A 12,654-nucleotide genomic window follows, 5' to 3' on the forward strand; every position below is an offset into this window, starting at 1 on the left:
ATTTGGAAGCCAAACTCGTGGTTGTCGGCCGGCTTGGTGCTCCTGGTTGTGGTTGGCATTGGCACCGGTACTCTTGCCCAGATACAAAAGATAGAAGCAATATCTGTATGGGATACATAGGAAGCATGGAATCTTTTGTGTAAACAAATGATGTTATCACAACGCAAATGAGACGTGATCACAAATTAGCATATTTGGCACCCAGATGTAGATGCACAAATTCATGATTAACAAACCAATTCGTGTTAAACAATCCATAAAAAAGAGGATAAATTAGAACCTAGGCCGTAAGACTAAGCCACGAGTAGATCCATGCAATCGGGTGCAGGTCAGGGCCTCCGCAACACGACCATCTACTGAGGTGGCTGCACTCCGGCGTGGTGGAGCTAACGGAGCATCAGGTGAGGGTGCTGGAGAAACGTCCGTCAGTTGAGGTGGATGCGACGGAGGAGAGGAGCTGGCCGACGTGGTGGATCAGGAGCCGAGCCGCATGGTGGTTCTGCAGCAGGGATGACGAGGCCGTTTCGCTTAATTGAGAAGGATTTTTTTTTGACGCAGACGATACATGACAACGCCTATACTCATGAGTACTTGGTAAATCTATTGATTTGGCATTATGAATGTTGATGTTTTTTCTATAAACTTGATCAATTTTTTTTATGTAAGATAAACCTAAAATGGGAACTAAAAAGAGAAATACTATACTAGAACGGTGGATCAGAAGAGGACCAGACGGCGACACCGCAGGAAACGGAGTCAAAGCCATGCATGCACTCTGCTCTCGAAGCAGAGCGACCCGCACGCGAAGCAGCTCTTCAGCTGGTGCTCTTGTCGCTGCCGCCTCTCTTCTCCTTGATGAGCTTCAGGAGGCTGGGCATCATCTTCTTCTTCCTCTTGATGGTGAACGACGGCGACTTCGGGTTCCAGTTCGCCGCAGACACCGACGACCGCCGACCCTTCGACCTCTTCGACGTCGCCGACACCCTGCTCGACCTCCGCCGCGGGTACGCGCACTGCAGGCCCACACTCTCCGCCGTTGCGTTCAGGTCGTACAGCTCCTGCTCCAGCGCCTTCTGCTCGCCCGCCGTCTTCTCCGCCTCCGACGCCACCTGCGCCTCCCTGGGGCCCATCTCCCTCATCTCCCGCTCCGCCGCCTCGGCCCGCATCGCCACCTCCTTCTCGCTGGCCTTGAGCGCCTGCACCCACGCCTGCGCCGCGGCCACCTTCTTGTCGGCCACCACCCGGACCAGCGCCGCGCGCCCGCTCAGGTACTCGTACTCGAACCGCGAGACGGTTATAGTCCCCTGCCGCCGTGGCGCTGCCGCCGCCCTGGCCTGCATTGTGCTCTCCACGGCGGCCTTGAGCTTCTTCATTGCCGACGCCTCGGACGCCTTCGCCGCCTCCAGCTCCTTCACAGACTGCCTGATCCGCTCCTCGGCCGTAGCCATCTCCGCGGCGACGTTGTCCGCCTCTGCTAGCACGCACCGTTTCTCCAGCATGGTCAGCTCCTCCTCCTTGCTCGCCGCCTCGGTCTCGGCATGCAACTGCTGCATCGCCGCCGTGAGGTTCGACACGATGGCCTTGGACCTCTCGTCGGCGGCCGTGACGGCCTCCATCTGGGCCCTCGCCTTGAGGAGCTTCGCGTTCAGCTGCTGCACCTGCGCGTCCGCGTTTTTCTCCTGCGCCTTGAGCCGGTCGATCTCCTGGACGGCCCCCATGATCTCGGTCCGGGTGCGGTCCATGGAGGTCATGAACTGGAACGCTCCCGCCTTGATGCTCTCCAGTTCGTTCTTCGCCATGGACAGCTCGGCCTCTGCAGCCTGCAGCAACGCCCTGTCCTGCCCCTCTTCTTTCTTCTGTCTCGTGGTATCCTCCGCCGCTCCATCGTTCGGGACGTGGTTCTTCCCCATGGCGCGCACCAGCTCCATCTCGCCCTGCAGGACCTCCACGTCGGCGTTCGTCGCTTCCAGCTTCGCCTCCAGCTCCCTCGCGCGGCTCACCTCCCTGCGCGCCTCCTTCACCTTGGCCCTCGCGGCCTCGATCTCCCTGGCGAACCGCTCTGCCTCGGCGACGTGCTGGGCCTCCAGCTCGCGGCGCTCCCGCTCGGCCTCGATGCGCGCGAGCTCCACCAGGACGTGCTCCTCGTTGGCCTCGTCCACGCGCCGCTTCATCTCGTCGGCGGCCTGCAGGTTGGACTGGATCTTGCACACCGTCGCCACGACGTCGCTCTCGGCCTTGGCCTTGGCCTCCGCCGCGGACTTCACCTCCAGCTTCAGCTTGCGGAGCTCCCTCTTGACGCGGTCCAGCTCTTGCGACACCTCCGCGTACTGGGCGTCCGATGCCTCCTCGGCGCCATTCTTCCGTGTCCACGTTGCTTGCAATTCTGACCTCTGGGACGTCGCCTTGGCCTTGGTCTGGTCGATTTGGCGCTCCAGCTCCTTGGCCATGGCTCGTGCTCTCGATAGCTCCGACTCGGCGCCGGCTCGCTCGTTATCCACGGATGCCTTCCGCTCGTTCAGCTTGTCCATGTCAGATTTCGCTCGTTGTTTCATTTCAGAGGACAGGTTCTGCATACAACAAGGTAGAGATGAACTTACAATCAAACATTACCAGTGACTGCTTGATGGGATGGCAGAAACAGGGAAGATATGTCAAGTCGTCCATGAATTTCGGAACTGAAAGAGTACCTCTTGAGCTCTGTTCTTGTCTGCCTTTCTTCCACTGATGCTCTCGCCGAAGATACTCATTGTGGCTCTCACTGATCCACCATCCATGGCAGCCTCCATTGTGCTCCAAATGACGCAACCTAACAAGAAGTGTACACAAGCTACTAGTATATCCTCACCAGACAAATTTGTAGGTTCACAGCGATGCAGACCATTGGAAATTTATTGGTTGGAAGGGGAAGAAGAGGCAAAGGACAGAGGGGAGTTTATGTGCTGCTAAACGAGGACAAGTGTTTCGGCCTCAGCTCTATCCTTCTTGGCAGGACTCGGAGGAGCTCACTACCACACAACACAGCTGCTCCCGTTTTATCCACCTCGTTCCTGTCTCTGCCTCCCATCACGTTTTGCTAATTGTCTCTAGCAGTTAGTAGCTGACAGCTCCCATTCAATTTAATTCGCCGTTTCGCTTGTAGCACTAGAATACTTCTCTGGGGTTTTGGAGTAAAACAGAATAGGATTTTCGCGATGCCTTTTGGCCACATAAATTGCAAGTGGCTCGTGTTGCATACTTGCATTGTGTCGATGGGACAACGGCTGTATTTGGAAGGTAGCCTTTTTTTTTTCATTAAGAAAATATATTGTACTAATAACTAATATAAATAATATACTCCCTTCGTTCCACAATGTAGTGCATATAGATTTTTTGGAAAGTCAAACTTTATAGATTTTAACCAAGTTTGTAGAGTAAAACATATATATCTAGAATATCAAATACATACCTTTAGATATATCACAAGACATACTTTCATATTGTATATATTTGATATTGTAGATATAAATAGTTTTCTTTGCAAAGTTTGACTTTCCAGAAAATCTATATGATTACATTATGAAAGGAGGGAGTATCAGTCACATTCGTCATCCGGCTTCTTCAATACCATGATACCAAGAATTCACTTTTGCTATTTGTAAGTTGCCTAAAATTTTATTTTATGCAAATCAACTTCTCTTCTTCTTGTATTTAGTTTCCTTTTTTTTGGTCAGATTGTGCATGTGTACCCGTGCACGTGGAGTGTGTGCTTGCGTGTTTCGGTGTGTAGATTTTTGACTTTTTTATCGGTTTTCCAAAGGGCTTTTATCGATCCACCTTTTCCCCCTAACGATTAACACTTCGAGAATTAAGTTACTTATTGTGCAGGTCCAAACACTTATGGAAGGAAATGAATCGATATCTGAGTACTTGGAACAACGGGAATATTTTCCCTTTTAAGCTAAGCTGCATCAGCCGCATCGAGAGAGAAGACACGCTCATACCAGCGCTTGTACCTGTTGCCATCGCCTTTCTCTCATCTATACGAACAACTTTTGTAAACAGAGGCATAAGAAAAGAAGAGAGGAAGACACCGGAATGAGATCCGGGAGTAGAGAACTTCATTCAGATATATTCCGGCTTTCTTCACATCACCCCCCCTTCATTCATATATGTCATCACCATAGAGAGAGTAGTTCCAATTTGTAAGGCTAGGGCTTGTAACTCTATTCATACTTTATCGAAGATTCAGATCAGATTGATCATTCATCTTACTATGGTAATTTGCAATATCGCTGATGTGGTTTTCCCCTATTTGATATTTGTGTTTGCCGGTTATTACTCTCTCATGTGTGGCGTGGGAGAAGTAGGGGACTGGTGAGATTCATTTGTGCCTATTCTATATGTCGTTAGTTGTGAAACCAGTTCTACTTCTATGATTGATTGTTAAGTTGATTATCTATGGTGTGTGTAATGCGTGTCGTCCAATTTAAGAACATAGGCAACATGACCCATAACCCATGACATGATCAAGGAGTTGATTTTTGTTTGTTCCGGAAGCAAGCAAAAGGTGAAAGATATGAGATATACAAAGCTTCACTAGATTGCGAGATGACAGGAAGATATGAGATATCAAAAATGAGTATGGGCGAAGTGTTCTCTATACTTGAAATTGCTCAGAGTCGAATCCGAAAGAACACCAAACATATGACGATGGTTAATAAAACAACCAACTTTAAGAAAGCAGGTAAGACCAATGACAAAGGCGAGTCAAAATGTGCCAGTGAGACTGACACACAAGAAAGCCACACTATTGAGAGGGGTCTCCCCTTGGATCTATGTTGAAACTCATCTTGGTAAATTCCTATACACATCATTTGCCATCAAGATATCCTTTCTCAATATTTCCTATATAAACCATACACCCCCTTGAAGCCAAAGTCCTAACCATGTCAAAAATCTATTTCTTGTTTTTTACACCATCTGGACGTTCCCTCTGGAACCTCCAGAGTCACTCTCTAGAGCGTATAGAATCCAACACCCACTCCGGAGTAGGTTCTAGAGTTGATCAGGGGATTTGTTGGCCCTCTATGTTTCTTCGAAGGTTACTCCAGTAGTGCTGGAATCCGAGTTATCTGAAGTGTATCTCCGGAAGTTCCGGAGCTACCTCCAGAAAGTGTTCTGGACACCCGAACTTTGCTGAGCTCTTTCTCTCTCGTTCTCCCGTCACCCAATCATTTAACTCTTGTGAGGGAGAAGAGAGAGGATCACCCGATCTACACTTCCACCAAAGCTATTTGAGTTCCCCGTTGATTTCATTGAGGATCTGGTACTCTTGGATCATGGGCTGGTAGGCGACTAGAGGTTTGATGTCTACTACACAACTTGTTCTTGTCGACTCGTGTTGGGCCTCCAAGCACAGAGTTTTGTAGGACAGTAGCAAATTTCCCTCAAGTGGATGACCTAAGGTTCATCAATCCGTGGGAGGTGTAGGATGAAGATGGTCTCTCTCAAACAACCCTGTAACCAAATAATAAAAAGTCTCTTGTGTCCTCAACACACCAAATACAATGGTAAATTATATAGGTGCACTAGTTCAGCGAAGAGATGGTGAAACAAGTGTAGTAATGATAGTAGATATTGATTTTTGTGATAGGAACAATAAAAACAGCAAGGTAGCAATTAATAAAATGGAGCACAAACGGCATTGCAATGCTTGAAAATGAGGTCTATGGCCCGTACTTTCGCTAGTGCAATCTCTCAATAATGCTAATATAATTGGATCACATAACCATCCCTCAACCTGCAACGAAGAATCACTCCGAAGTTCTTATCTAGCGGAGAACATAAGAAGAAATTGTTTGTAGGGTACGAAACCACCTTAAAGTTATTCTTTCCGATTGATCTATTCAAGAGTTCTTACCAAAATAACACCATATGATACGCATCAACCAACTCTAATGTCACCTAGGTACTCGAATGTCACCACAAGTATCCATCAGCTAATTATACGATACACATCAAACAATTTCAGATTCATAATACTCAATCCAACACAAAGAACCTCAAAGAGTGCCCCAAGATTTCTACCGGAGAAACAAAGATGAGAACGTGCATCAACCCCTATGCATAGATTACCCCAATGTCACATTGGGAATCCGCGAGTTGAGTGCCAAAACATATATAAAGTGATATAATACCCCATTGTCACCATGGGTATTCATATGCAAGACATATATCAAGTGTTCTCAAATCCATAAGAGTATTCAATTTTGTTGGAGATATGCCCTAGAGGCAATCATGTATGATGATATTTCCTATGTGTTTATGAATAAAGATAGTCCTTGGACATTATAAATGATGTATATCAACAAGTATGTGACTTGTTTGTGGGACTATGCATTGTATGATTACTGTCCTAAAAGGTCCCTAGTCGAGAGGGTTGTGTGGACGCGCAGCCGACTAGACTAGCATATGACACGGTCGATGGCTTGGTCTCACTAGCCATGGAGCATTGGATGCTAACGGGATAATACGGACTCAGAAGGATCTGGTTGAATTCGACGTATTCGGATCCGAGTCGAGATAAGGTCTGAGTCGGACAGACCCAACTATGAGATGTAGCGATATGTCATCTGTGAGTCTCTAGTACAATATACGTTCTATGTTCTAAGACCTGAGCTGGCGCATGTACTCGGGATGGTGATATACCTGCTTTGGGCCAACCAAATGCTACTCTGTGACTGGGTAGTTACAAAGGTAGGTTTCGGGCTTGTCCAGACCCATGTTGCGAGACATGGTCGAGCAAGATGGGATTTGCCCCTCCGATCAGGAGAGATGTACTTTGGGCCCCTCGTGTGATTCGGCCAGGATAAGCATGGCCATGCGACAAGGATTATGAGATAATCCGGTTTGTGGTTGGCATCACTGGAACGAGAAAGAGGTCAGGCTAGCACAAGGATGACAGACTCGCCTTGAGCCCGACAACATATATCGTGTCGCAAAAGGAATGGGAGTGTGATGTACAGGTTCGCCAACCGGCTTCATTGTCGACTTGGTGGTCGGCACGCCTTGCTAGAGGCTGCTATCAGCCAAGCAGGTTGGAGGTGATCCGACCTGCAACCAAGCCGACTTGAACCTAAGGGGTCACGCGCTTAAGGGGAGGAACCCGTGAGGCCGGATCGGACTCCACAATTCAGATGTGATTCTACTCGGACTCGAATCCTAGCCGAACAGATTTTGGGCTTTAGGGTCCATGCAAGGCCCAAGTGTTGAGCCCACGACGGACGCCGCCGACAGTGTGATCGGACCTCCACTCGCCGCCGACAGTGTGATCGGACCTAGCAGTCCACCACACGGTGTTCCTCCTGCACGCGCGGATACCGTTAGAGGCAGTGCACCTGCGCCGCTCCAGCGAACTTGTACGTGGGATCGGACGACCGACTGTTCGAGGGAGACAGGACGAGGAGGAGATGATCCATGTTGACGCGCTGCCCCAACTCTTCTTCCGCTGCACGGCACTACACATCTAGTGGTAACAATCTGTGATCCATCTCCCATAGCATGTTCTTGGTTGTTCTGCGCATAGGAAAATTTTAATTTGCAGTCGACGCACCCTACTGTAGAACCCCAATAGTGGTATCAGAGCCTCTGCTATAGGATTTTGATTCGGATCTTATGCATATTAGATACATGGAGGCGGTAGATGAGATCTGTTGTCATTGATGAGATCAGCTGTATGCATGGTTGATGAGATCAACTGCACATGGGGATCGATGTGGCTATGTTTTCTGATGATTGGAGTCAATGAGGTCGTGACACAACCTACCCCTACCGGTCGGTATCCGGCATGTGCGTAGCGCCTAGTATTTAGTACACGATCACTCAAACCGGTAGAATGCAATTCTATGCGTAACTTTGTTTTGCAGGTTTGATGTGAATAGTATGGCTCATGTGTATGTGATGCATGTGTGTAATTTATACATGGCCTGCGCGTCATGTTTGTCAGCCGGCAGGAGCCAAAGTGCTGTCATTACAATGTATAACGACATGCATGTCAACTTGTGATTCTCTGTAAAAATTCATTACTAGCAGTAATAGTTGGAGTATAGAGATCAGGTTGGTGGCTTGGCGTCCCGGCGTGACAAACAAGATGGAGTTCCTAGATGGTCATCAGAGTCGGAGCCAACCTGGAAGAACGTTTCTACCTCTTGAGCACTGCGTTGGTTTTCCCTTGAAGAGGAAAGGGTGATGCAGCAAAGTAGCGTAAGTATTTCCCTTAGTTTTTGAGAACCAAGGTATCAATCCAGTAGGAGTCTCCTCAAAAGTCCCACGCACCTACACAAACAAACAAGAACCTCGCAACCAACGCGATAAAGGGGTTGTCAATCCCTTCACGGTAACTTGCAAAAGTGAGATCTGATAGAGATAATAAGATAAGGTAAATATTTTTGGTATTTTTATGATATAGATTGGAAAGTAAAAGATGCAAATGAAAGTAGATGGAAAACTTATATGATAAAAGATAGACCCGGGGGCCATAGGTTTCACTAGTGGCTTCTCTCAAGATAGCATAAGTATTACAGTGGGTGAACAAATTACTATCGAGCAATTGATAGAAAAGTGCATAGTTATGAGATTATCTAGGCATGATCATGTATATAGGCATCACGTCCACAACAAGTAGATCGAAACAATTCTGCATCTACTACTATTACTCCACACATCGACTGACTCCTGCCTGCATCTAGAGTATTAAGTTCATAAGAACAGAGTAACACATTAAGCAAGATGACATGATGTAGAGGGATAAACTCATGCAATATGATATAAACCTTATCTTTTTGTCCTCGATGGCAACAATACAATACGTGCCTTGCTGCCTCTGTTGTCACTGGGAAAGGACACCGAAGATTGAACCCAAAGCTAAGCACTTCTCCCATTGCAAGAAAGATCAATCCAGTAGATTCAAATACTTCTCATAGATAAACTTGATCATAAACCCACAATTCATCGGATCTCGACAAACACATCGCAAAAAGAGTTACATCGAATAGATCTCCAAGAAGATCGAGGAGAACTTTGTATTGAGATTCAAAGAGAGAGAAGAAGCCATCTAGCTAATTACTATGGACCCAAAGGTCTGTGGTAAACTACTCACAACTCATCGGAGAGGCCTTGGAGATGATGTAGAGGCCCTCCGTGGTCGATTCCCCCTCCGATGGAGCACCGACGAAGGCTCCAAGATGGGATCTCGCGGATATAGAAGGTTGCGGCGGTGGAAATAGTTTTTCGTGGTGTTCCTGGATGTTTTCAGGGTACATGGATATATATAGGCGAAGGAGGTAGGTCAGGGGAGCCACGAGGGGCCCACGAGGGTGGGGGCACGCCCACCCCCTTAGGGCGCGTTGGGCACCCTCGTGGCCGCCTCGTTCGTTGCTTGACCTCCACTCCAAGTATCCTAGATTGCATTTGTTCCAAAAAGATCGCTCCAGAAGGTTTCATTCCATTTGGACGCCGTTTGATATTCCTTTCCTTCAAAACACTGAAATAGGCAAAAAAACAGCAATTTGGGCTGGGCCTCCTCTTAGTAGGTTAGTCCCAAAAATGATATAAAAGTGTAAAGTAAAGCCCATAAACATCCAAAACAGGTAATATAATAGCATGGAACAATAAAAAAAAATTATAGATACGTTGGAGATGTATCAAACGTCCATGAAGGAGCCATGCTATTTCACAATATGTGTTTATTTGTGATTGTTATGCTTCTTTGTTTCTATGCATGTTAAAATGGTAGGAAGATCCCTCATGAATATTAAGCGAATTGCCATCCCCAATGTTGCACCTTCGCATGTCAAGTACGTCTAGTAGTGGGCTCATAAAATTGGGGTGCTACTAAGTGTCCTTAAACTGAAGGGTTTGTGTCAGACACGGACATGCACTGCGTCAAGTTAACTTGACAAGGCTATTAAAACGGTTTTGGGCCCTGTGGCGAAGAAGGTTGGCAGCCAGGGTATGAGATACCTTCCCGATCGATAGGAGTCGTATAGAGGTATGATTAGCAAGGAGTTGCTTACCGGATAGGTATGTTGGCTAGCAGTGATGCTAAAGCTCAGTAGTCGCATGCATTTGTCGGATCCTGAATCACTGAGAGTTTGCGAAGGGATGCTGACTTCAGTGGGAGTATTCCTGTTTAGGCTTGAATTACTCTACATAAACACATTGCTTAGTGATTGCATATTTTTCTATTGTAGATCAATGGCACCACCTGCTCAACCCAACTTTGCATTGGAATCAATTCTGGAAAAGGATAAACTGAATGGAACAAACTTTACCACCTGGTATAGAAATATGAGAATTGTTCTCAAGCATGATAAAAAGGAACATGTTATAGAGGATCCACTTCCAGAGGAACCTGCCGATAATGCTAATGCCACAACCAGGAATGCCTACCAGAAACTCGTTGATGAATCAAATGAGATCCGCTGCCTCATGATGGCTTGTATGGAGCCCGATTTGCAACAACATTTCGAAGATGTTGGGGCTTTTGATATGATCAAGAGTCTCAAGAGCATATTTCAGGTGCAGGCTAGGACTGAAAGGTTCAATGTCTAGCGATCCTTGATGGATTATAAGCTGAAGGAAGGTAATCCAATGAGCCTGCATGTGATCAAGATGATCGGATACATGCAAGCTTTGGATCAGTTAGGCTTCCCGCTCTTGGATGAGCTCGCTACTGATGCAGTTCTGGGTTCTCTTCCGCCTAGCTATGGGACATTCATCTCGAACTATCATATGCACATCATGGATAAGAAGCTCACTGAATTGCATGGGATGCTTAAGGTGGCAGAGCAAGAAGCCACACATCAAATGTTGATGGTGCAGAACTCGGCTAAGTTCAAGAAGAGTTGGTCCAAGAAGAAGGCTAAGGTAAAGGGCACGAAGATGTAACTGATAACCCACAAGTGTAGGGGATCGCAACAGTTTTTGATAAGTAAGAGTGTCAAACCCAACGAGGAGCTAAAGGTAGAATAAATATTCCCTCAAGTTCTATCGACCACCGATACAACTCTACACACACTTGATGTTCGCTTTACCTAGAACAAGTATGAAACTAGAAGTACTTTGTAGGTGTGATAGGATAGGTTTGCAAGATAATAAAGAACGCGTAAATAAAAAGTAGGGGCTGTTTAGATAAAGATGCAATAAAGTAAATATAGCGAGTGTGGACAAGTAGTGGTAGGAGTGGTGAAATTGCCCCTAAGCAATTGACTACATTACTAGACTGATAGCAAGTTTTATGTGGGAGAGGCATAAGCTAACATAATTTCTCTACTAGGATCATATGCACTTATGATTGGAACTCTAGAAAGCGTCCACAACTACTAAAGATTCATTAAGGTAAAACCCAACCATAGCATTAAAGCATCAAATCCCCTTTTATCCCATACGCAACAATCCCCTTACTTGGGTTTATGCTTCTGTCACTCAAGCAACCCACTATAAGCGAATCATGACCATATTGCAACACCCTACAGCGGTACTCCCTCACGCTTGCGCGACACGGAGGGCACAATAGGACAGCAACATAACCACAAGCAAATTAAACCAATCATAGCAATTCATCAACCACCGGTAGGACAACAAAAATCTACTCAGACATCATAGGATGGCAACACATCATTGGATAATAATATAAAGCATAAAGCACCATGTTCAAGTAGAGGGTACAGCGGGATGCGGGAGAGTGGACCGCTGAATATAGAAGGGGGAAGGTGATGGAGATGTTGGTGAAGATGACGGCGGTGTTGGTGAAGATCGCGGTGATGATGATGGCCCTCGGCGGCGTTCCGGCGCCACCGGAAGCAAGGGGGAGAGAGCCCTCCTTCTTCTTCTTTGTAACGCCCCGAGTTCGATGCGCCAGGTGTCTGTCAGTTATTCGCCGTCATTGCCATGTCATTTGCTTGCGTGTTGCATTTTGTCATGTCATCATGTGCATTTCATTTTGCATACGTGTTCTTCTCATGCATCCGAGCTTTTTCCCCGTTGTCTTTTTCGCAATCCGGCGCTCCTATGCCCTCCGGCGTTCCCCTTTCGTCTCTCGTTGTGAGCGGGTGTTAAACATTCTCGGAATGGACTGAGTCTTGCCAAGCGGCCTTGGTATAGCACCGGTAGACCGTCTGTCAAGTTTCGTGCCATTTGGAGGTCGTTTGATACTCCAACGGTTAATCGAGTTAGCCCGAAAGCCCCCTCTCTCTTTGCAGCCCAACACTCTTCCAAACTGGCCCAAAACCCATCTAACTCCCCTCCATGCTCTCGGTTGTTCGATCATAATCGCGTGGCCGAAAACCGCTCCTCATTTGGACTCTCCTAGCTCCCTCTAACTATAAATAAGTCCTCCCCGTCCAAATTCCCCCGAAACCCTAGCAAATCTCCCTCCACGCCGCCGGACATGTCCGCCCGGCGGCCGGACACGTCCGCCCGCCGCCCCGATGAATCTGAGCCCGCCACGTGTCCTCGCGCCGCCGCCTCTCTCTCCTCCCAGCGCCGCCGATCACCGCACGGGCCTGCGGGGACCGATTCAGGCCCGCCCGAGCCCGTCTGCCTCCCGCACCGCCCGGGTCGCCTCGCCTCAGCTCCCGCGCCACGCGCCTTGCCGGGCCGCCGCCGCGCCCGCCC

At 47.7% G+C, this 12,654-nt stretch overlaps 1 protein-coding gene across 1 annotated transcript; it reads right to left on the minus strand.

Moving 5' to 3' along the window:
- Nucleotides 1–224: 224 nt before the first annotated feature.
- Nucleotides 225–2,996, minus strand: LOC119276700 (protein PLASTID MOVEMENT IMPAIRED 2-like). Its single transcript, XM_037557833.1, has 2 exons — nucleotides 2,688–2,996; nucleotides 225–2,567 (listed from the first exon to the last, which is right to left on the minus strand). The coding sequence occupies exons 1-2, from the start codon at nucleotides 2,784–2,786 to the stop codon at nucleotides 816–818; spliced, it is 1,851 nt and encodes a 616-aa protein (XP_037413730.1). The 5' UTR covers nucleotides 2,787–2,996; the 3' UTR covers nucleotides 225–815.
- Between the last annotated feature and the right edge of the window lie 9,658 nt (nucleotides 2,997–12,654).

This window comes from Triticum dicoccoides, chromosome 3B, assembly GCF_002162155.2.
Source record: "Triticum dicoccoides isolate Atlit2015 ecotype Zavitan chromosome 3B, WEW_v2.0, whole genome shotgun sequence".
Taxonomy (NCBI): Eukaryota; Viridiplantae; Streptophyta; class Magnoliopsida; order Poales; family Poaceae; genus Triticum; species Triticum dicoccoides.

Bases quoted from the DNA above. Each gene is read 5' to 3' on its own strand.
- LOC119276700 (XM_037557833.1), bottom strand. From the start codon at position 2,786: ATGGAGGCTGCCATGGATGGTGGATCAGTGAGAGCCACAATGAGTATC. The intron at 2,568-2,687 runs GTACTCTTTCAG...TGTTGTATGCAG, and splicing joins ACAAGAACAGAGCTCAAGAG to AACCTGTCCTCTGAAATGAA.